The sequence below is a fragment of the Larus michahellis genome, chromosome 3, assembly GCF_964199755.1.
Source record: "Larus michahellis chromosome 3, bLarMic1.1, whole genome shotgun sequence".
NCBI classification, from domain to species: Eukaryota; Metazoa; Chordata; class Aves; order Charadriiformes; family Laridae; genus Larus; species Larus michahellis.
Window position 1 is genome coordinate 76,822,629 of NC_133898.1, and position 24,826 is coordinate 76,847,454.

At 37.6% G+C, this 24,826-nt stretch overlaps 1 protein-coding gene across 1 annotated transcript in view; it reads left to right on the forward strand.

Annotated features, from left to right (window-relative positions):
- Positions 1–24,826, forward strand: part of CEP85L (centrosomal protein 85L) — a 114,940-nt gene that overhangs the window by 15,868 nt on the left and 74,246 nt on the right. Inside the window, exon 2 of the mRNA XM_074580875.1 lies at positions 1,212–1,373. Coding sequence (XP_074436976.1) covers positions 1,212–1,373 — 162 coding nt within the window. The remainder of the gene's footprint in view (positions 1–1,211; positions 1,374–24,826) is intronic.

Consider the following 24,826-nt stretch of genomic DNA (forward strand, 5'->3'; position numbering starts at 1 on the left):
ACAGTAAGGAAGCACGTACTATATTCATGAGTTTACAAGTGACTTGGCAAGCAGCTGTTACCACTCTGGCTAGTAGGTCTAGTGATTTGGCTGCTATATGGGGAGTATGTATGTACCCATATATGTGTGTGTGGGTTATATGTGCATACACATATGTATTCACTTTTACATCCTTTTCTGAACTATTTAATTTACTGGGAAACAAGTACAGCTGGAAATAGCAATGATCTGCAGATGTCATTGCAGAGGCAAATTGCTCTTATGAATTTAGATGGACACTGCTGAAAACGTTTAAATAACCTAAAAATAACCACATGTCGCATAAGAGACATTGTATGTGAACTGATACTTCTAAATGAGTCATTTCCTGCTGAAAGTGTTCTGCAAAGCCAACTGCTAGAGGGGGTGTATGTATGTGATTATATATAAAATCAAGTGCAGGCCATGCTTTTTTCCAAGGTTCTTTATGTGGCTCTGCTGGTTTGGAGTGCGAACATGGTGATCGGTATTCTGCCTGTAAACAATGCTCAGGTTTAGATATTGGCTATTGGAAATTGCAGTGGTTCTCTGGGGTTGTACTCTGTAGGGCATTTTCCTTTGAGACTGACTATAAAGTAGGCCACACATTCTCAAAAATTCCTCAGTCAGAGGAATGATTTGCTGCTCTGAATTGTGCTTTAAAACTTAGTATTTTAAAGATTGTTTAAATAAAATTAAAAAAATGGCCAAAATGAAACAATCTTTTGATAACTGAAAACTATTGATAACAGTGAAACATAATGAGTTACTTTAGCGATCAGTGTTAACAATTTAATGACTGTATTTAACTGTTCAAATCTTCAACTGGTTTCTGTTCTAAAATTCATTCATCTCTCTGACCTGTTTTTAGACGCTTGCAATGCAAAATTCTGCTGTGAGTTGAGAATCAATTCTAGGATAGGAATCATATGATAAATATCTTGTTAAAGTTAGTGCAAGAACAGTTTAAGAGTCATGTGTTTAAATAAGAAAAATGTATTCACTGGAACTTCTTGAGAAGCTTCCACCTAGCAAAAGTATTTTAATAAAAAAATAGCCCAAAACATTGGCACAGAGTCTGGTTCAAACCTGAACTGTGAAACATAGGATTCAGTTTTCATCTTGATCGGTATTTTGTTGTTGACATCTGTACTGTATCTGTAATGACAGACTTCTGGCTTCCTTCTTTATAGGCTCAGATTATTCCTCAGTGGGATGGTTACCTGGTACTGAATCCCTGTGGCAGTCCACAACCATTTCATCAAGCAGTCAGAGCAATCCTGTCAGAAGACACAGTATAGCTTCCGACAGCGGGGACACTGGGATTGGTACCTCCTGTTCTGATAGTGTGGAAGGTGAGTTGACACTGTTCAGTTTTGGATGTTTCTGAGGGAGAAACGATCCAAAATGTCTCAAAGGTATGTTGCCCAAAATAATGGTACTTTTCCAAAGCTGTTTAGCGCGTGCAGTTCTTTGTTTTCCTGGCTGGACCAAGTAATTGTTTTGGTGGGATTAATTAATTTACTTCTGCCTGAGTTGTGTGCATTAACTTGCATTTCTGCCACAAAGCCACTACTTGTGTTAGATCTTTTGATAATTGCAGTTACAAGAAGCACCAGATTTATACAGAGAAGTAATATCCCATACCACAGTACTTGATAAACGAGTGGTAAAAGCAGAAAAACTTTTGAGGGAGTTAATGAAAAGACAATGCTTTCTGGTATTTATTGTGTGTGTCAGCAAAGAAAGCTTACTCGTTGGGACTGGGAGGAAAATGGGGCGTGTTGTCTTCTCATTTCTTTCTTCTGGTGGGAAATATGTTTACGTTTTATTGCATGGCATTTGACACATAATCAAAGATCTTTAAGGAAAATCAAATAAATCTAAATCATGATTACTCAAAGTTGATCTTATCAGGGAGGGGTTCAGCCTCTATGGTAGCAGTATCTCCATGACATTGGTACCCTCCCTGTGGAATGTGTCACTAGAACTAAGCCTGAATGAGAGACGAGGCAGTAAGCTTGAGGTTTTCTTCTTGCACAGCCTTATTTCTCAGTAAGGTTTTTCAAGACTAAGGTAATAACAGCAGGACTGTGATATACTTTTTTCCAGCGCCTTTCTATGCCCAGTAAATTTTTCAAAAGGGGTAGCTGAAATGAGGAAGAACAGGAAGAATTAGTAGAAATGAAGTAAGGAATGCTGAATCAATGTAAGAGACAGAAGTCTCTATAGGGGGGCTGAGCATTCCTGAGGAGAGGTCCGAATGCCTCAGAGTTAAGTCTGTCAGGCCTCTTTGCGCATGAGGAAATCCTTTCCAACCTCTTCCTGTTGCATCTGTCAGTTGGAAAGGAACTCGGTAGGAGAGTCCTCATAGCTTTCTTTCTGCTCACTTTCATTTCTGAACCTTTATTGACTTTGGCAAAATAAAGGTTTTACTCAAATTCTTGGGTGTAGAACTGAAATAGTAAATGGTTATTAATGCAGAAGTCTTATTGCCTTTTTTTTTAATATAAAAGAGATGTAGGGGGAGTAAAGCTTTCTCATGGTGTATGTATATAGATTTACAATAAGTCTCACCCAAGTCTTGCACAATAGTATTTTAAGATGCAGCATTTGAATTAAAAACATGCTCTCCCCTCCCCCCTCCTTTGAGGGCTTCTCCATTTGAGGGGTGGGAGGAAGGAGAGGAAATGAAACAGCACCTCCTCATCAGATGTCCTCCTGGCTACAGAGGAGAACAGAACAACTGTTCTTGGGGGTGGGGGGATGATGGCACACTCATACAATCGCAGGTTTGATAGGCATTTGTTAACAGTTAATTAATAACTCTGTCCATTTGCATGCTTTTAATAGATCATTGTTATGAGCTGCTTTAGAGGTTTCTCAAAGTAAAATAAAGAGCAGAAAAGTTGCAAAACCAGATAGTTCATGAAGCTTGCGCCTCTGGCAATGCTTGACAATGGTCAGTTCTACTGTATCCTTAATGTTATTGATTTCCTGCCACCTTTTTTGAAAAACTTTCAGTATCAGAAAAGAAAATGTTAAAGAAAAAAGGAGGGAAACCTAAACGTAAAGTGAAAGTTAATGGAAGGAGGGGAGCATATGACAGGTTTGGAAACTGAATGTACGCGTACGTTTTTAGTGGAAAGTGCTGTTGCCTATGATATTTACTGATCTGCATCTCTTGAGCTGCCCCCTCCCCACATCCACGAGGAGAGAAGAGTATCATTGTGATCTGTGAGACTGCCAGGCCAGACTGGTAATTGCAGAGTTGATGCTGGCCATCTGCTCTCAATGTGGTGCTTCGGAAGAAGCCCTTGGGGATTTTTCAGAGGGGAATTTTTTTCACAAGTCAGCAGATCATTACAATTTTTAACAATGCTTAGAGAATGAAATGTGGCCTTGCTATTTCCTTTCTATTATGCCTACTAAAAATAAAAACCTTATTTTCAGAATTAACATTAACATCTACTATAATTCTGGAAGTTGCAAATGAACTCATTTGTACAGATGTGTAGTTACTAGTAAATATGCTGGTGCAGGGAATGGAGCTTAGATGCATTTAAAATCTGTTTTTACTGGTTTTCCTTGCATCTTAAGTGTTCCTTTAGATTCATCTTCTTACTCATACTTCATTCCAGGAGCATTTGTTCTTTTTGAAAGTCCAGGGTTTACAGAATAATGCCAAGTAGCTCTTGTGTTTGGCTTAAAGCTCTACCGTTTGGAGGGGAGATGTGTTTTGACAAAGACAAGAGAAAGAGAAATCTTTTATGTCAAAATGTGTTCAGTTTGTTGTCTGTATATTAGGTTGTGTAAAGGTAGGAAAATTAGGAAATGAAATAACTAGTGGACTTTCATTGTTGAAATTGAGCAATATTGATGTGCACTGGGGGAAGCTGAATAGAGAAATGTAGAAGCTGTAAATATGGGTATGTTAATTTGGGTAGAATAGATATAAATCTTTTAATTCAGACTGCTCTTAATTTAAGGATAAAAAGGCATTAAAAAAAAGGCAGTTAATGTGGCTGGGTGTTTTGTTTGTTTCCTGTCAGTAAGTGGTTCTGGATTCAGATCAGCTTTTGAGCGAGATAAAAATAATTGCTGTATTCTGTATGGAGGATGAAAAGATTTTGGTACGGTCTTTTGCAGGTTCTTTTCTTTTTAAACTTACCTCTGCTTGTAAGTCAACTCTGTTATTACTGTTCTCAACTTAATGTGTACAAGACTGACTGAATAGTTTCCTTTTGGGCATTGACTGCAGCTAAGTCTTCAGAAAAACCTCATACTCTCTGTTAAGAAATACGATGGAAGTGAAATGTAGAGCCCTATGAAACTGTTTTAAAATTCCTGCATTTCTGGTAGAACCCTGGTTGTCTTCAGGGTGAATCATGTGGAAGAAAAGGTTTTAGTTGGTGGCCAACAACTGATCAACTATTGGTGAAGACTATCTGAATGGGCTTGTTCTTGTTTTCCTTCTTACTGGCAACTCTGAAATCGGCAGGCATAACATTTGTGGCTTATGCTTATAGGGACAAAAGACAGCTCCCAACATTAAACATCTAACAGTTGTGCTGTGTATAGGTCTTTAGGTTTAGATTGTCTCTTAAACTTCAGGCTTTGACCAAAAGATTGTTACTATTTTAGAACTGAGGCTATAAGAGGAAACAAAGTTAAGGGGGGGTGGGTAGCCTCTCTTATAATGAAAAACTACAGGTATAAAGTTCTAAAAACTTTCAGTGACAAGATTTTTGTATCTTATCTTTGTGCAACTCGGAAGTCTTTCAAATGGAAGCAGATTGTGGTAAACTTCTAAATTTTGACTTCTCTAATCCTCTGTCTACGTTAAATGCATGTCTAGATTGAAGTGCATCTTTTAGAATTTACAGTGCCTGTTAGGAAGAAGGTGTGGGATGCTGTATGGAAATGTGCAACGCGTTCATGAAGCACGACATTTCCTAGTCTCCATCAGCAATAACTGCATTTATACTTAGAATTTTTAATAACCATTGTGACACCTGTGTCAGTCATTTATCGGTCTCTGTATAACCATTCTCTCAGTACCATTTACGTAAGAAACATGAAGTCTATGTTTTAAGCATTTTTGAGACTGTTTTTATTTGGGTTACCTAATTAGAGAATCAGGGTCTTATCAGAAATTAAATGGGCTATAAACCTCAGCAGAGCTCTTTCCCCTGTGTGTGTTGTGAGTTTTGCCTTTTGGACAGGAGGGATAAGAACTAGATATTGATGTGACAAGATACAAGGCCCATCAGATAAGCTTGCTGTGCAGTTCCTTATAAAGCAGATCTTTCTCCCTTACTATTAAATACGATTCTTGATTTAGCATTTCTGGTTGCAAATTAATAGGCACGAGAATTCATAAAATGTTTCTTTCCTGGAAGAGAGAGATTGGATGCAGAGGATCACAGTTAGTACTTTTTTACTGGGGAGCTGATATTCTGCTAAGTTAAATTTTTTAGAAAACTTCTTTTTTAACCCCCCTGGTAGAAATGTTGATTTAAGACAGGTGGGTAGTTGTCTCTCTTCATGTAGAAATCTGAGTAAGTGTGACCTGTTCACAATTTAAAATGCTGTTCCATAGCTCTATATAGAGGTTGCCTTTGGGAGAGGAGTTTAACAAGTGGTAGTTCAGGGAGTATCGTGGACTAGATGCAGCATGCTTGATATGTTGTCAGTGCATTTTGTGTAGATATTACTTTTCTGGAATACTTAACTGATAGAATAGGAATTTGTTTTAATGTTATGAGACCCAGAGGGGTCTCTTGTCCTCGTTTTGAACTGAATATGTTACCTTTTTAACAAATTAAAAAAAATCTAATCAGTTCAATTTAACTGTAGCATTTCTTGATACGCCAGGGAACATGGTACAGCCAGCTCCAAAGTTACTTGATTTTGCTATTTCAGGTGCTGTTCCTCCAGCAGGTCCCGAGCATGGTATTCTAACACATTTTTTTTTCTTTTGGCTGAAGGGAAAAAAAGAAAAGGTAGTAAATATGGCTATTCAATATAGTGAAAGGCAGAACTGAACTTCAGGAGACAAAATCTGAGTATCTTGTGGGGGGGTTCTTTCTTTAGTTTAGCATGCTGCTAAAAATAATGGGATTGAGAATGTGTACAGGTCAAACACTAGTTTGCACTATCAGTTTTGACGTAGGGAAGGTGCAACAGCACAAGGATCCCAGATCTTGAGAGCTGGCGGTGTGCTTTTGTTCTGGTCATCTACTGTTCTCAATAATTTTGGAAGATGATGGGTTTTCAGAGAAGTCCCTGAACTTAATTGAGTTGAGGTTAATCTCTATGCCTTTGGATGCTGGCAAGTACTGGCATAAGTTTGGTGAAGTAGCTTGATTATTTGGAGGGTAGAAAATAATTATGTTTGAGTCGTTCTTCCTTGGTTTCCTTCCTCCCTGCTTGCCAAGTCTCAGGTTGTAAAGCAGTGTCCTGCCCTCTCTATATTTCTAAGGGGAATATAAATATTGATGCTCAGAGCTTGGCTGTTTATTTTCTGAGGCTTTTTTGGTAGGATTTGAACCAAATTTAAACATGGGTTATTTCAGAATTCTAGTGATCTATTTACAGGATTTAATGGATAGGAAAAAATGATGCTAATAGATTTCCACTAAAATAAGACATGGAGCAGTTACTTCAAATGACAGTGGCATACTCCCTGTGTGAACCTGTGTACTCTGAATTTTAAATTGACTTGAACTAAACTAAAGGCACTCAGTAGTTCCAGGTGTGAATGTTCTGCAGAGAGAAATAGATGCTGCTTTAACTTCTTACTTTGCCTTCTTTTGTGATAGTTTCTCCATAGAAACAAGCTCACAGTATGCACATGCTCAGTTTGTCTGGCATAAAAAATACTAGCAGGATTTTTCTCCAGCTAGTGGGAGTGTTCTGCCCAAGGAACTCCATGAATTTTGCCTTCAGCTAACATCAGTACTTGGTTTTTAGAAAGACAATTTCTCATTGTTCTAATTGGAAGTTACTTGGTGAAAATAAATTGCGCTTACTTAGGATTTGACAGCATTCACTTTGATACTGTGCAAAAAGTTATTTCTGTCATATGTATTTTGGAAGCTATGGCGCCGTTTGAGTTATATTAGAATGAAACGTGTTTGAGATGGTGTGGGAGGTTGTCCCCTGCTGGTAGGTAAACACCCCCATAGTCTCTCACTTTCCCCCAGTGGGATAGAGAGGATCAGAACGGCAAAAGAAAGGAAAAAGCCCCAAACTTGTGGGCTGAGAAAAAGACAGTCTAATAAGTGAAAGAAAAAACAAACAAACAAAAATCAAGTGATGCACAAAGACCACCAGCAGACTGATGCCCAGCCAGTCTCCAAGCAACAAATACTTTGGGGAAAAAACCTGCTCTCCAGTTTTATTGCTGAGCGTGACATTGTATAGTATGGAATCTCTTTGGTATTTCAGGTCAGCTGTCCCAGCTGTGTCCTCTCCCAACCTCTCGTGCACCCCCTCACTGGGGTGGCAGAGGCCTTGATGCTGTGTAAGCACTCTGCAGCAATGGCTAATACACTGGTATGTTATCAACACTGTTTTGGTCACCAGTGTAAAACACAGCACCATAGGGGCTTCTATGAAGAAAATTAACTCTGTCCTAGCCAAATCCAGTACAATCTCTGCCCCTTATTTCACATCATTTGCATCATGCTCAGGTGAAATTTTGGGGCGTTATTTTTAATATGTCCTGTAATCTGTATATTTGGAGCGTGGTGAATATCTGGGATTCTGATGGGAGCATCATACAATGATCTTGTCTATATTTAGGTTAATATCACGAGGCCTGGGCATGTCAAGCATTTTACATCTTTGCTGAGAGATTTCCTGGAGCACTTTTCCTCGCTACTGTTATGTCAAAGAATACTCTTTGGCCTGCATTCATCAGCTCTGTAACTCAGAATCTCATGAAGCAAACAGGAGTGAGATTGATTTCAGAGCAGCAAGAGAGGGGAACAATTTGAGCCTTAAACTACCTTTGTATGAACACTGGAAACATTCTGTAGCTACTTAGTACTTAAGGTACATATTCAATTAGCATTTGCAGCCTTATTTGAAAAAATCACAGGACTCCTTTTTCATGCTTTCCATTATAGACAAAGTCGTGTACTTGGTGATAGGCCGTAGTGATTTAGGATGTAGGCAGTGAGTTGCTTATAGCCTCTTGCTGAGCAAGAAAATACCTGTTGCTGCTGCCTGGAGTTCTTGCTCAAGACTTTACAGAGAAAAATGGTAATATCCCCCATAGAAATGTTTCTAAATCCCTGGTTTTTAACAGTTTTGCAACACTACCTATTTCTGGAGGGCTTAGGCTTTGCTCTTAGTCTTTATTCAACACGCTCATTTCTACCTTAATGTATGCTCAGATAAAAACTTTTTTTTGGTGTGTCAAGTCCAGTTAGTGTGTTTCATCTCCACAGTACCTACAATCTGTGACCCTTTCTCATAGCCTCATACTGAGTGCTACAATGTAATTTTAGTGAAGTTTTGGAGACTTGAGGATTTGTGTGTTTCTTTAGGTACACTTGCGTACTTGTAATAGCCGATTTACCCAAGTTTACAGTTCATCTGTATTTTCAGCAAAAAATACAAGTGTAGAGGTAGCATGTCATTAATTCATTGCAAATACAAGTATTTGAGACTCAAGAAAATCTAACAATGAGCATGTGCTAAAGTGAATTCATCATTAATGTTGTGTCTTAATGGAAGAAAAAAAGACTTTCCAATGCAGAAGTGTATAAGTGAATTTCTTTGATAGCTTATAGTTGTACTGTTCTTTGTTCTTAGCAGTAGCAACGTTTTAGGGATGTGGTGAAAGAAGGTGGTTCTTATTTCAAAATCTACTTGTATTTAAGAGGAATTGTTATGAAATATATCAGGAGAGTGGAGGTGAGAACATCTCCCAGGTAGATATTCCTCCATTTGAAATTTAGCATTACAGCTGCATACAAAAGATAATATTGTGGATGCTATTTTAAAATAACTTGGAATAAGTCTGTAAATAGTCTGAAGCATAGTCTTGGCAATACAAATCACAGAGACAAGTCTGTCTTGTTCAGTTTTTCCAACACCATATGAACTATTTACTGTGTTCATTTGGATATACCAGGTAGCACCAGGTGACCTGTCTTGAGGATCAGCAGTTGGTATTTGGGTTGAGAGCTTCGCTGAATTCAGAACTGGGCTGAAATGAACTTGTTGCTTAAGACTTATTTTCTTGTGGCTCTGTTATTAAGATCTAGATAGTATCAATAGTGTTGGTGCTGCCAGGAAATTAAAAAAAAAAAAAAAGCCTAAAAACTGGAGGCCCTGTCTTCCCTGCTGGCTGCAGGATGGTCATTGAAATGTAGCAGTAAATAGCCTTTTGATTGCAGGGTGAGAGCTGGGACCCTTGTCTGTTTCTCCCTGTTTCATTTGAAAAACTCTTTTCACCTCTAACTTAACAATAAAAGAGCAAAAGCATCATGCTATGGGTAGGACATCTGAATATGCTGCAGTTCTAAGCAAGTTGCTAAGAAAACCTGAGGCTATGTCTCAATTAAAAAAAGTACCTTTTTTTTTTTTTTTGCTTTGTGTCATTATGACGTCAATGGTACTGAAAAAAGAACATTTGAACTTCAAAAGAGTAGGTTTTATCATGTGGGTTTTTTAATATATTTTTATTTGTGTAATAAGTCTTGCTTGCTGCTCTTCGAACTCCTCAGTTTCCTGCCTGTCATGCTCCTTTTGTTTTACTTAAAATTTGGCTTAAAGTCATGCATTTTTTCTGGATGTAGATCCTGGACTTGTTCTTGTCTAGAGTGACATTCTGGAGCCCTGACCCGTGGATGGCACGGGCCCCTGTGAGGAAACTTGTGTCTTGATTTGGCTTAGGGTTTTTTTGTTCTTCCTGTTAGTGGTGGGGTGTTTTATACAACCCCCAGGCGAACCCCACAGCTCCTTTCTTTACTGTGAAATCCTCCCATGTTCCCCACCCCCACAGTGGTAGCAAATCCTCTGGTGAAGTGACCACATGGAGGCTTTGTGAAGCTTTGCTGGCTTAGTTTAGTACCGTCTATTGATAATAAACCTCTTAAAATATGTTCTTGCCTCTCGACTACTTTGAATTGTTGGAGGGAAAAAGCTTCCATTAAAGATGATTTTTCCGCTGCAATTTCATGTTCTTGTATTGCAGTTATCCTCCGTAAGTGGTCAAAAAGTTTATGCCTTATTCTGCTTATGAAAACAAGTGCAACTTATGTAATGAATGGCTTTTTAGTAAATAGTCAAGCTTTTTCTGCAGAAAAATGCTTTGAGGCAATGCTAGTAGGAAATGTTAGTTGCATACATCTAAAGCGTATCTTCTGTGTGTGTGTTTATTGTTTTAAAAATGTCTATTAACTAGAAAGATCAGAAAAAATATCAAAAGGCAGTTTTGGTGTATATGTAAGAATAAAATTATGTATGTTCTTAAAGGGAGAAGGGTGATTGCCAAGAAAAAATGCAATGTGCTTTATTCCCTCTAATGCAAAAACTTTTAGGCAGCAGTTCTCTGTGCAGCTTTTTCTAAATTTCTTCTAATAACAATGAAAACTAGAAAGATGTTTTTCAGAGACGTGGTATGTTAGTACATGGCTTGGTAAAGATAATTGTAGATTTGGATTGCATTTTGTTTCATGGTTTTGTTTTGTTTTGTTGTTTTTAATCTCATGCAGAATCAATGTAGTTCTGAGAAAATTTAATTTGGTTTTGTAAACCAGGATAACAGTGTTATGGTGGTGAAGGACTAGACCAAAGACTGTGTTAGTGGTCTAATTCTGTTGGATTAGTAGGAACCTGAGGGTTCTTAAAAAAGATACAGGAGTAACTTTTCTAATTTTAGGTCAATTTCTTCTTTAGTGTATGTCTGGTATTCCTGTGGTGTTCAGGAATTGCATCCTCTTCTATGTACTGTTCTCTGTGCTGCTGTTCCTCCAGACACTTAATCCTTGGAACAGAAAAAGTGGTAACAATAAAATATACTTGGCAGGTGTTAGTAATTTGTTACATTTATGGATTACCAAAACATATATTAGTGTCTCCCTCCTTGTTAATTGTCCGTACATTACAATATATTTCTTGTTCCTCAAGATGACTAGTTGGGTATTTATTGTATTGTTTTTCTCTTTTGGCATTGAACAGAAAGTTTGTAAGGACGTTGCTAACAAATTCAGTGGATTGCAGAAGGCCTTTTTTTTTCCCCTCATGAGCTTACTGTCCTGGAAGAAAGCACATGCCTGTTTTGAGATTACAACATGCTCTCCTTGTCAGTAAGGCTCTGAAAAAGGGATGGAAGTGGTAAAAATTCTGCTTTCATCTTGCCAAATAATAATGTATCTGTGACATGACTATCACCTCTTAAATGTATGGCATACCTGTCACTGAATGCCTGTGACAAATTCTACCTGGGTGTAGATACTCACCTGATGCTTAATAATTTAAATACCCCAGTCTTGCTTATCTGAAAATAGGAAGCAAATAGTTTAATTCAGGCTTTTTTTTTTTTTAATGATTTTAGTCTCCTTGAGAATTAATTTGCACTGAATATTTTCATGCTGTAGAATCATAGAAATGTGGTTTGGAAGAGACTGCTGCAGGTCACTGTTTCGAGCCCTGTGCTCAGAGCAGGACCATCACCAATACAGACCACGTCAGCCATAACTTTGGTTGATTTCTTGAAAACCTCAACAGATTCCTCAGCATCTTTGGGTAACCTGTTCCAGTGCTGTAGGATGTCCTTGTGAAGAATTTTTCCCCAATGTCCAGCCTGACATTGGTTATTGGCCCTTATTTTGTCTGCTATTACCAGGAAAAGTGTGGCCGATAAGTTTAACTTTTGGCCGTTTTTGTATTTATGTTTTTTGGGGGCTGGGGTGGCTGGGTTGTGGGTTGTAGGATTTTTTTTTTTATTTTTTTTTTCTGGCCAAAACTGTGTACTGTCTCAGCCTTACCTTCTGTAGTTTTCAGCAAGTCTAGATATTATAAAACAGAGTTTAAATACATATGTATATTTTTGACATATCTTGCTTTGAAGAGCAATGCATGCCTCCCTGTGTTTGGGGTGCTATTCTGAAGTATACAGGATGATTTTTTTTCTTGATGTTTGTCCATGAATCAGAAGACTGAACATCCTCTGCATGTTTCTTAAATTGAATGAACTCTTAGTGGCACATCCTTTTCCATTGGGGTTAGTCTATCACTGTCAAAGGCTAAAAATATCTTGTATTTTCAAAAACAGAGCAATCTTTCTAGGCTGATTTGAACAATGGCATTTTTTGTATGAAGTGTCAGGAGGTTTTCAGTTTTCCCATTTATAAGTTTTTACCACAGGAGCACCTAGAGATTCTGAACAGGATTATAGTTTATTGTTCTATCTTATATACAAATTCTAAAGAAACAGACACTTAACTTTTTAACTGGGTGAAAGACATTTTTGGAGTAGGTTTTTCCTTTGAGAAGTGATACGGTTAGAAGTACTCTTTTCTTTCTCATTGCGTTAACTGTCTCTATGCACTCGTACTTTGCTGTTGAGAGTGATGGCAAGGTTTTAACTATGATTAGGTCAGCTTGAAAAGTGAATTAAAAATAAGTTCAGAGTGCATAGAAAGGGAGTTGGATTCACCAGGGCACCCATAGTCATCATTTGTGGTTCTCCTCATGTGTTAGAGAAATCCTAATAGCCGAAAGAAGTCTAGTTGAAGAAATTTTACAGGCTATTCAGAATTCAAATTAGGTGGGCTGAGTTTTTCGTTTGTTTTGTTGTTTTGGGGTTTTGTTTTTTTTTTTTTTTTTTTTTTACTTTGGCAGTAGTAAACTAAGAACTGGCAAGTTCGTGGTGCAGGTATTTAGTAAAGGGAGCATGCAGATAAAAGATTGTCTAGTGTAGTATAATGATCTTTTCATTTAACTTTGTGTTCTCATAGGATTCTTAAAAGCAATAATTTTAAAATCAGCCTTTATTACTGTGCAAAATGTGTGTGTAATGCACACTAGTGGTTTGTGTAGATACCTAAATTTCATGATCTAAAATTAATATAGAGTGTAGCTATTTTGTAGCTGGGAGGAGAACTTAAAAAAAAAAAGTTAGTATCTTCAGGGTATAAAGATCTGTCCCCGAAATGCGGTTATTTTCATGCTTATGTGAATCTGAGGTCATAGATTCACAAAAGATCATTCTGGATTGGAACTGAATGGAAGGCCAAGCTATTTGCAGGTTTGATGCACATGAGGTCTTGGAAATCATGGCTTTTTTTAAAGTTTATAAGTTACACTGAAAAAGCTTGTTCTGTTGTGTGATACTGCTTGTGGAAGAACTCTTTTGCCCTACCTAGACCAGAGAAAAAGTACTCATGATGAAAAAAAAAAAAAATCCCTTGTGAAGAAAACAATAGCACTTTTTGTGGAGGTTGGTTAGATATTTGTTGTCTAATATAGCTTCTAAAAAATCCTGAGCGAAGTGATTCATGGCTTCTGTAGAACTGGAAACGTTCTGTCCTTGTGACAGAGGGTCTGAACTTCATCTTATGTTACTTTCTCCTTTCAACTCCCATCGGTGTCGCCAGCTTCAGTATTTCTTGTCAGGTCTCATCACTGCGCCATCTTCTCTCTCCTAATGGGTTTGAGGGAGAAGAGGAGGAAGACAAATCTGACTTGAAGTAGTCCAGAGGACAGGTCTGCTTTCCACATTCAGACCTTTCCATGAAACGCCTCTGACTTGGTATTCAAGTGATGTTACTCCTTGATGCTAAGGGGACTATGGTAGAGGACTTCAGTACAGGATGCTCAGCTGGATTAGCTTTACAGACACAACTATTCCAGTTTGTTACTCTTCTATTCTTTCAGTTCCTTAAAAAAAGGAAAGTGATGAAAGGCTAGTTCTGTCCAGACTTCCTGTTTTATGGTCTTTGTCATAACTTCTGGTGGTACTAATGGCTCAATTCCTGTAAAACTTGGGTCTTGAGAATCATCTCTTGGCAATGAATAATATGTGATATAAATAAGAGAAGAAACAGACCTTGATTTATACTGGTGGGACTTCTGCTTTTAGAATATCTTCGAGATGGCTCCGTAATACTTTTGTCCTTTTCTTGATGATCTTTTCCCTTGTTTTCCTTTGTAAAATGATGTCTGAGAGAGTTGCATTGTTTTTCTACGTGTTAAGGCTAATATCAGTAAATGATATAATCAAACTCTTGCAGGATATGACGATGTGGTGTATATATATAGATGTAATGAGTGAATAGCAAAAATTGCAGATTTTGTGTTTACCCATGCGTTGAGTTTAATTTTTTAATGGAAATTAAAATTTATTTAATCCTTAATGGAAATTGGGATGGAATATTTTGGAAGGAGATGAGGAATGTGAGAAAATTCAGAAACTCATAAATAAGTACTTCTGAAGTTTTAGAATGGAATGGGAATTTGAGTGTAGGTAGGAATATTATGAATGTATATGAATATTTACTTACGTTCTGGCAGATAGCATAGTCTAGTAGAATTAATAATACATGTGCAAAAAGTTCATGTTTATATGACTCTGGGAGTACTGTACTCCCGTGGGAATAGTATACCCTTAATTTACTGTAAAAGTTGAAGAACACTAATTAGACTATTACTTACATGAGAGGGTATTATTCCAGCTGTTGGGAGGTAGGTGTGGGACTTGATGGAGAGCATGACACATGTGGTGGTCTGTATTTCAGAAGAGATATCAGACTTAGAGAAGCATGGATTACGTTTTTTCCCTCTGAAACTTACTGATTTGTGAGGCTGGTTAAATCACTTAATTTATCTTTTGTATGTGCTTATATAGATAGTTTCATTAATAAGCATTATATGAGAGTTTGTATGTGTGTATATACATACAACACAGTTACCATGCTTGTTTTTCTAACATCATTAATATTTTTGGCCTGTAATAAATGAGAATATAAATTAAAATCTAAAAATAAAGTGCAGTACAGAAAGAGGGGATAAATATTTGGGGTTTCTGCTAAGAAGCAGTTCTTAACATTCGGTGTTCATAATTTTGTTATCGATACAGTTCTATTTCCACTGCTCCATCATTTCAATATTGTAATTGCGCCTAATCTGCCTACAAATGCTAGCTCAAGATGCAAAAGGGAATTTAGCCGTGGTTGATTATAAAAATATTTTCTGGAATGTGAAGTGTGGTAGTTTTGATTTATCAAAAATCATTTGTGTCAACCTCTCTTCTGAAGCTGAAATACATTAATAGCCTTCTACCACTTGAGTGGTGATGTGAAGATCTGTATGTAGCTTCTAAAATTGCTACCCTTTGCAGAGTTTCAGATTTCATCCTGGTATCTTGGATGTGGGCTGAATGCCATTACAATTTGCTATGTTAGGGATTTACTGGTACTATTAGGTAACACTGGAGAACACATTAGATACTGCATTGCGCAAAATGTCTCTCTTGTGTTTCTCTGGGGTGAAAGATGACTTCAATTATTAACATCAGTAGACAAATTTAAATTTTTTATTTAAATACCTTCTGTAAGTAGACAATTTGGATGCTCTGAGCTAGTGATTATGGAGCTGACTTTATTTCAGAGACAGAGAGCAGGTCTTGGTAAACTGTTTTCTCCCACATCAGCTTTTATGATATACTTTGTTCACTGCTTGTTTTGGTCAAAAAGTACGATCTGAAACTGAGTCTAGCTTTTAAAGAGTTCTATTTTTAATTTCTGGAACATGCTGTGCTAGTAATACCACAACTGAGGTGTTTCTTAATAGGTTGGAGAGCGGAGAAGAAACAGTTTTGTATTGTTTTGTGTGGGTCAAAGGACTGCTAATGTGCTTGGATACCATAGTGATGAGTACTATAAATATCCAAATATATGAGCCAACAACTGGAAATAAATTTATAAACATTAAATTCTTTCCATTATCAAAGGCGGCAATTGAAACATTCTCTGCTCTCCCACCTCTGGCTCTGTACTCCTAACTGTGCACATCAGAAAACAAAATGAACATACAAACTCTCTGTCTTCTAGTTTTCATGGCTTGCAGAGAAAAGTGATCACTGAACTCTGAAATGTATTTCTCGTTGCTTGTGTTTAAGCTTGTTAGTTGTTTGTAAACACTGAACCCCTCTTCTCTTTTAATACTGTCTAGGAGTTAGTGCTCGGAAGACTGGGTAGCAAGACAGGTAGCAGCACTTAAAATAACTGCAGTTCTTATGTCATGTGATATGCTCTGTTTAAACATGAAGGTTGTGCTCAGTAGTGCTGGAGATTCAGTGGGTGCCCAGGGAGGCATGTTGGCATTGAACCAGCACCCCGTTTAGGTGCTAGGTAAACCACACTGTTGGGGAATTGAGATGCCAAACTGATTTTTTTTAGAATTTTGGTGATCAGCACCCAAAACTTTACCAAGGAAGGATTTTGTGTGTGTGTGTGTTGTTGTCTTTTTGTTTTGAATGCTTTAGCATGTTTTATCTTGATTAACTACAGAAGTTATCTCAAATCCGCAAGTTGGAGTTTGGTTACAGTTCTGTTCTCTGCAGTGGATCAGGTCTTTTACCCTGAGACTGTTTATATCATTTGTAGCAAGTGTTGTGTTTCATACTAGGGAGGATGGATATATAAGTTGGCAAAGGAACTTAGGGTCTTTCAGAATGAGAAACATTCTTCTAAAGCATTTATTATGATTAATGACTCACATTTTCTTACTCTTATGATTTAGTTATATTTGTCATTTTCATTTAATTCGTGTGCTAATTCATAAAATTTTCTAAATCGCAGTAACATCAGGGCACTAAACTCTTATTTTCTCTCTGGCACAGGCAGTGGGGGGAGAAACAATAACTTTCTTAGAAATGAATTGCCAATGAGAGAATGGGGCAGTTATAAACTGCTGTTAATGGTGGTGGGTTTTTTTCAGAAATTATTTGCAAAGCTAAATATTTTCATTAGGAAAAGCTGGGATAAAAGACTGTACTGGGCATTATGGATTTCTCTCCTGATTTGGTATCTGTTTGTTTAAGCGTTAGTTATGGTTAAAATAAGCTCTTTCAGCTAGCTTTTTCAAAGCAGACAAATGGCCTTCAATTTTCTGAATATTTCTAAAAAAAAAAAAGTGACATAGGGGTTCGGATGAATAGTATATAACTGTCACTGCGTTACAGACAGACTTCACTAGCATGTGAAGAAACACTGGTAAGCATTAAGATCTGCATATATATTCCAGGAAAACTTCAGAGTAATATTACTCCGATGGTAGCATGCATGAGTGGTGTGTTTTTGTTTTCGTTTGTTTTGTTTTTTTTTCCTCTAGCCTTTAAAATTATCTTTTGTGGCTTCTTTGATGGTGGACATATAAGGAAGTATAGTTCCCTACTAGAGGGGAGGCTTGTTTTTTACAGTGCAGAAATCCTCCTAAGAGTGTGAGATTTAGTTCTAAATATATCCTCTGAATTAACGCTGCTAATTTTACCAGTGTATTATTCACACTTGCTCAGACTGTCAACTGTCCTCCAAAAAAAAGCAAAATTAAGTCCTCAGAGTGTGTGTGGGGAAGGTGGAGGTCACGGAGGGCAGGTTGTTTATGGACGCCACAGAAATGTGAATCCCTCTCCTTTTGGTTCATGGGGTAGAGAAATGGAACAACATTCAGTTATTATCAGTCTTAATATCATGGTTTCACAGGTGTGTGCGTAAAAAGAAAATGTTAGAAGCTACAGTCAAAATGGTGAAACCCAGATGATGCAGTAAAAAGGGTGCAGGAAAATCGATGTTTTTCCAAATCTGTTTATTATATTGTAATCAGTTCTGTAGGATAGAATTCATTAACTTTTCCATATTTTGCCACTGTTGCTTTCAGAAATGTTTCTGTTAATAACAGGAATGTAAAATTCCTTTGGCAAGTATCAAGTTTTTGGTTGCTATAGGAAAATGTTGAGAATTACAGGTGGGTCTTGCCCTCCTTTCCCCCTAGTTTGTTCCTTTTTTTAGCTTCACTTGAATTTGCAAAGTTTAAAATATATGCATTATATCAGGGTAGCCAGTACTGCTCAGTGTAGAGCGCAGTGGGTGGAAGCAGTAAGGTTTATGTAGCGACATCAGGCTAGTTGTTGTAACACTTTGCCTCCTATTCTTCATTTGGGAAATAAGGATAATGATGGTTAATTTTTAAAGCATAAAAGGTGACGACTTCTGTAGGATATAGAGCTATGCTCAAATCCAATTTAAGGTTAATCCTCTGGGACCTGAGCTGGGTTCCAGATGGTGACCTACATGAAGAGTAGGCTGTTGACCTGTTATCAGAGACTCGAAGTGTCCAAGAAATTTTAATGGAAGGAGAGAGTCTGATGAGAGGAAATGAAGGGTTGAGTAACAAAGCTAATAATGAAAAAAGTTAGAAAATAGAGAGCTAGATTTACTTCTGCAATATTGTATTTTATTCCTTTGGGTATTTATTTTATGGTTTTTTAATGGTGTTTTTGTTTTGTGGGGTTTTTTTTAAGTATCTTGTTTTTTCCCAAGTCTTGGTAAGTAATTACATGGACTGAGACTGCGAAATCCTCAGCAGAACTATTCCAGTTGAATATAAGCTACTGTTAATGTATTATTCTGCTACTGTTTGGGGTTCAGCTTCTGAAGGCGAGAGATTTCCCCAGTGAGCTAAATTATTCTTGAGGCAGCAGTTAAATCTTTGGTATTCCTGGGGATGATTTCTGGCCCTTGGAAGGGATTACTGGTTGATGCAGGCCAGTGCCAAAGTGTATTAGGTAAATTGCTTGTGGTACATAAGCCACTTCAAGTGGTAGGTAGCAGTGGCAGCACTGCGGCAAGCTGGCTGTGTTTGTTGACCTGGCCTGACCTTTGCAGAAGAAGGAAGGAGGGAGGAGATAGACAGAGACAGTCTTGCTATGAAGCAGTGTGAAAGCCATCAAGCAGTATCCTCCTGCCGCACTGGGCCCGTGGCAGCTTCGCTGCTGTGGCTGCTTACAGCACCTGCTTCTGCTTGTGAAAGGATTTCTTTTTCCATCTGGGTAAAAGCTCATACGTAGGTGCTTTTATTATACAGAAGCTTGTGTGGTGCTTGAAAGGGTCACCCATTAAAGGGTTATCAAGCACTGGAGCAGGCTGCCCAGGGAAGTGGTTGAGTCACCATCCATGGAGGTATTTGAAAGATGTGTAGAGGTGGTTCTTAGGGACGTGGTTTAGTGGTGGACTTAGCAGTGTTAGGTTAATGGTTGGACTCTATGATCTTAGGGGTCTTTTCCAACCTGAATGATTCTGCTCTATGGTTATGAGTTTGGGCTGGGGCTTCCAAAGTGAGAATGCAGAGGTAAACTGGGAGGATGACTACTGTGTGTAAACTCAACTGGGGGAAATCAGTAGAAGAAACAGGGTTGGAGTATGAGGTTGGGAGGGAAAATGAAGACGAAGGTAAGTCTCCTCTTCCATGCTTGCATAGTGTGGCATAAAGCTGAAAGCTGCTGCTCCTGTTAGAAAAAGCTATTCTTGGTGGGCTGTGAACCGTTGTAAGAGATCCACTGCTTAGTGGTGTGCAGAACCAGTATCAGATGAATCTAAATAAGATACTTTTAAGATAAAGACCATCTTAGTAGGACCCAGGATTAAATTTTCAGTAATAGATAATGATTTCAAAAACATAGCCAGAAATTCCAGTCTCCTTAGAAGCTGAAAGTGGGATTTAACCTTCAAAAGTTACTTGACATTAAATTATAGGCTTTGTTTCTGCCTGTACTTCTAAACAAAATTTAAGGGATTGATATACACCTTGGTCAACAACAACGGTTTAACTGCATGGAATGGTAGTGCTCTGTGGGAACCGTCAGGTTTTGCTCTGGTTCCTTGGGTTAGAAGTCTCTCTCATGTGAGTCTCTCCTCATGTGGCTTTCCTCACATGCACCTCCTTTTCCCTTTGTGTCTTAGGTGAGGTGCTTTCACTGCTGAAAGGCATCCGTCTAGCCAATTTGGGAATGCTGGTGGCACCTAGAGTAAGTTAGAGAGTTGGGATAATGCAAACAACTTTCCTTTGGAGCCTAAGAAAGTACAACTTCTGTTTGTCTTGGTATAGGAAAGTGGATGGGTAGGTATGTTCCTGCTACTGGATGTTCTCTTACAGAGAACAAAAATACCTGGGATTTTCTCTCTCTGGAGGGCAGGGGTGGATTTCTGTTCTAATGGGCCAAGTTACTCCCATGTTTTTGGAGTCATCCCTAAGTGGGGATGAAGAATTAATGCCAGTAAGAGGGAGTATTGGGTTGCTGTTGAAGTAGATGGTATTGCGGCATGAGTATCTTGCAGATTCAGAAAGGAAGGAGGTGTATTGTGACATCTGTAGTACTTTTTTTTTTTTTTTCTTTAGCCATTACTTTTAATGAAGGTCCTAGGGGACTATTTGATTTCTGCGTGTCTTCACTGTTAAGTGCTTGTTGTTGGAAAATGGAATTGGAAGCTGTAGATGGCCTTCATAAAAAGGCAAATGCAAGTTAAAGTCTTGACTTTTAAAAAAAGAACCAAACACAAAGGAAAAAAAAATAATCCCTGTGGCAGTATAAGTTTTCACTCACACTTTTATTTCAGCAAAATGAAGTTGCCTGATTACGTGACTGCTGTTCTGGAATATTGCTTTATCCTCTTATCTGGGGGGCAAAAATAGAACCTGTTAATCTAAAAATCGTTCTACTTAGTTATGTAACTACTTCTTAAAAATAGCTCCAGATTGCTGGAAAAGATACTATGGGGTACAAAATTTCAATTTTTTTTTTCAGTTTCTGCTCTTTTACATAGAGCATCCACACTTTATACATAATATTTTTTTACTATTTTGGGGTGGCCAGTTGCATGTTGCTCACATGTATTCATACAGCAGCTTATGAACATCCTCTAGCACAGTTCTCTATCAGTTACTGCACATGTACAGCAGTAATAATAACACCAAAGCTGAATGCTGAAGAGCTGGTAGGCAGAGAGGTACACAAAGAGAAAGCATCAAGGATGGACTGTCTCTTTGTGTATGTGGCAGTTAACTGCTGTGAAAGTTAAAGTTCGAAAATGATTGTTCAGAGCATCCTTTATTATGTTATGTTTCTAGAAATCACAATTATATTTGACTGTGGGTGTGCGATAGTCTTGGGATAAGGAGGCAAAATGCATAAATCAAAAGGTGTATTGTGTTCCAGTACAACGAGTTAATTCTTTTAAGACATACTTCTATCTTAACATGCTCGGTTTTCTCATCTGAAGAGATTTTATGTAAGTTAGGTTAGCCTTTGTCTTTATAGATTAATTTAGCAGATGGCCATTGCAGGGTTGAACCAATAGCAGTTATTTATAACTTGTTTCTAGTGACTGCTGTGGAATAAAAATTTGCTCTTGGGGTTTACCTGCTGTTTACTTTAGATTCTCTGATTAGGTACAGTTTGTGAAATCTTTTCTGCTTCAATTAAATACCCCATAGTATTTGCCTTATGTGCTTTTAATGAATCTGTACTTTCATATTTTTCTAACATTGGCATCTGGAATAATTGAGTACAGTAAGGAAAACAGAATAGAATCTTGCAGTCATTGACTCTTCAGCAGAAAAAACTAATTACAGCATAATCATTTCCTGTAAAACTATTTCACCTGCTGCTTTTTGAACTGTATGCTACTTCGTTAAAGCTGTCCTTGTTGCACAGGTCTTCATTTTGGATTGGCAGCATCCCACCTCTAAATAGTGCTACTCTTCTTTACAGTCTCCTGTTAAATCATCTGCCAAATATGGGCTTCATGTGTGCAAGGTAATTTGACCCACATCTGGCTCAAGTGTAGGAAGCTATTACGTTTATTTGAAGATGTTTCTGTTCTGGAGTTGTAGATTCTCTGAGTATTATCATGCTAGATATTGCTAGGCAAATTGCCACTTTAGAAAATTTTAGTAGGCAGTCCTATTTTGTATTAAATCTTAAAATACTAGTTGTCTTAAGATCGCTTAAGCAGGATGGCTCTACTTGGTATGTATGTGATATGTCGGGGGCTTAGGGGTTTTCTTCTCCTCTTTTTTCTCTCTGCATGTATGTAGTCCCTGTTAAAAAACTTAGTTTTATCACAGCAAATCCCAGGAGTTTTACTGTACCCCTCATAGGTGTTTGCCTTTGTTTGCTTGTGGAGTTTGTATTTGTTTTACCCTGTCAAAAACTGTTGCATTGACTTGGTACAGTCTCCCTGTAGTCAACTGTTGGAAAGCACAAAATGTTCTTAGAAGTTTTTGTTGAGCTTTATTTGTTGAAATACACTGCAAAGTTTTTATTAGTTGAGACTTCTGATAACTGATATTGCTAAACAGCTAGTTTAAAGTAACTTTTTTTTTTTTTAAGCAGAATGTGGATCATTTTACCTGATATTTTCTTGCACAAAAAGCTATATATTTCAAGGGAACATGTATTAATTTTTAATGAGGCGTGGTTTGGATGACAGGTCATTCTACCAGATGTCTTTTAATTTTGGTTAATATTGTGAACTTTAACCTCAAACCTGACTGCAGTGGAACATAGGAGAAAACTAATGGTTTCTATTGAGCTTGTCTCTTTCCTGTGCAGTGGTTTTTAAACTGATAAAGTCTGATCTTCAAAAAAGCAAATGTATAATCTCCATTGTGTGCTTTATTTTGGCACTGATTATGGTTTGATCACCCATGTGCAATTCTCTGGGAGAATATTCAAATTGCCTCTTGTCATCTAACTTAAGCGATAGAATTAGGAATTTTGGCTCTCGAAATGGCCACTGGAATGCAGAGATTGATTTGTAGGGCTAAGGTGAGATCATATGAAGATGCTGTCCTTCCATGTGGTCCACTGTATCGTTTAATTGCATGTCCTCGTTGCTGAAATCTAACAGCTTCACTGATGAGTTTTTTTACCAAGTCTACGGTCTCGAAAGGTGTGATAGAAATCTGGTTTTGGTGTACAGCGATAGCTTCTTAGGTATAGGACAACACTTATTAAATAAATCAAATGTGGGAGTGTCTGCTGTGTCCTAATGAAAGTTGGTCAAAGAGCAGACTTCTAAAAGAGTATTTTAGTACTCTACCTACAAGTACCCTTTGACTGAATACAGTCAAAGAAGTAACTTTTACAAGGCATGTTCCTTGTCAATACTGTGTTCTGGGGAAATAGGTAAATCTGAGTGAAAAAAGGCAATGCTTTATTTGGCAAGGTGAAAAACAGAACTTAAATAGTATGAAAACAGGGATATAGGGCTAATTTTCACTATGAGAAAATAATTTTCTTTTGCTCAATGAAAAGGTATAATTTTCTGTTGTTCAGTGACAATCAGTTTCTGTGTTTTGTTAACTAAACTTTAGAACATACTTGTTTCCCACTCCTCTTTTTCCATATTATTTGAAAGTTAAGAGCGTTAGCCTCACTTTGGTCAGACACTGGAATAGGCGGCCCAGGGAGGTGGTGGAGTCACCATCCCTGAATGTGTTTAAGACTCGTTTAGATGTGGTGTTAGGGGATATGGTGTAGGGGAGAACTTTGTAGAGTGGGGTTGATGGTTGGACTCGATGATCCCAAGGGTCATTTCCAACCTAAATGATTCTTATGCTAAGTAGGATTGTTGCTCCCTTATCACCTCTCTGGTGAACAAGGGAGAAGTGAGTTTACCAGAAGGGTTGTGGAAATGAGCGAGGTGTCACAGATGGAAAAAAGGAAAGTCATTAACTGTAGGTGAGGAGAATAATGGAGTTGATACCAAATGCCCAGTTCATAGTAAGTTAGATGGGATATGTTAGGCAAGTTTCTGTTCAAGTATTTTCATACATATGTAATATTCCTTTTGTTTGTAAGGATGTCTGAGAGCTGTTTACCATTTGCTGGAACTCAGTGTGACCTTTGCATTTCCTTCCTTGCACAAGTGTGTATGCTACCCTGGTACTTCTGTGTACTAAAAATCCTTTAAACTCCTCTTGTAGTATTCTATGATTTCTGTAGGTTGTGGGAGGCCTGTGAAGCTGACCTACCATTTATTCCTTCTTACATCTCTCTCTAATGACACGGCTCAGATATATTAGCTTTACCAGTATTTCATCATCTTACTCTGTAATGCTGCTGTTTGAAGGAAGTAATAAAGGCAAAAAAATAGCTTCAATTTTTAAAAATTCCATGTCAGCTGCAACTTCTTAAGTTTGCATTTGTATGATTCGGGTTTGTACAGTTCATAGTCTTTGTGAATTATGCAGATTTTAAATTACTTCAGCTTTTAAAACTACCAAGTTTTTAGGTACAACTTGCATTCTTTCGCTATGCAACACAATAGATTACAGAAAATTCTCCAGGAATTAGTTTGAAATAAAGTAGAACCAACTCGGACTTTGCTATGCTTATGTAAAACAGTTCTGATTGACACTGACATTATGGCAACTGGTGATGATGGAAGCCAGTGAACTTGCTTTTTTTTCCCCAAATAACATTAATTGAACTTGCTTCTGGACACCATTTGACTGTTTTTTGCTTTGAAGGCATAGGTGTGACACAGGCAACTCAGTTTACTGGCAGTATTTTAGTATTTAATATTGTCTTATTTTAAATTAGCATTCATTAGGATTAAATTATACTTTGCTTCTGATAAGTTTTTTGTTAGCTATTCTTTTGTTTTAGTTACTTGCTGTTTAAACACAGTGCTTCATAAACAAATTATGTTTAGGAATTGTGTGAGCATTTGGGGCTCATTTTCTCATACAGAACTTGTTAAAAGTCTGAACACTTCTCTCT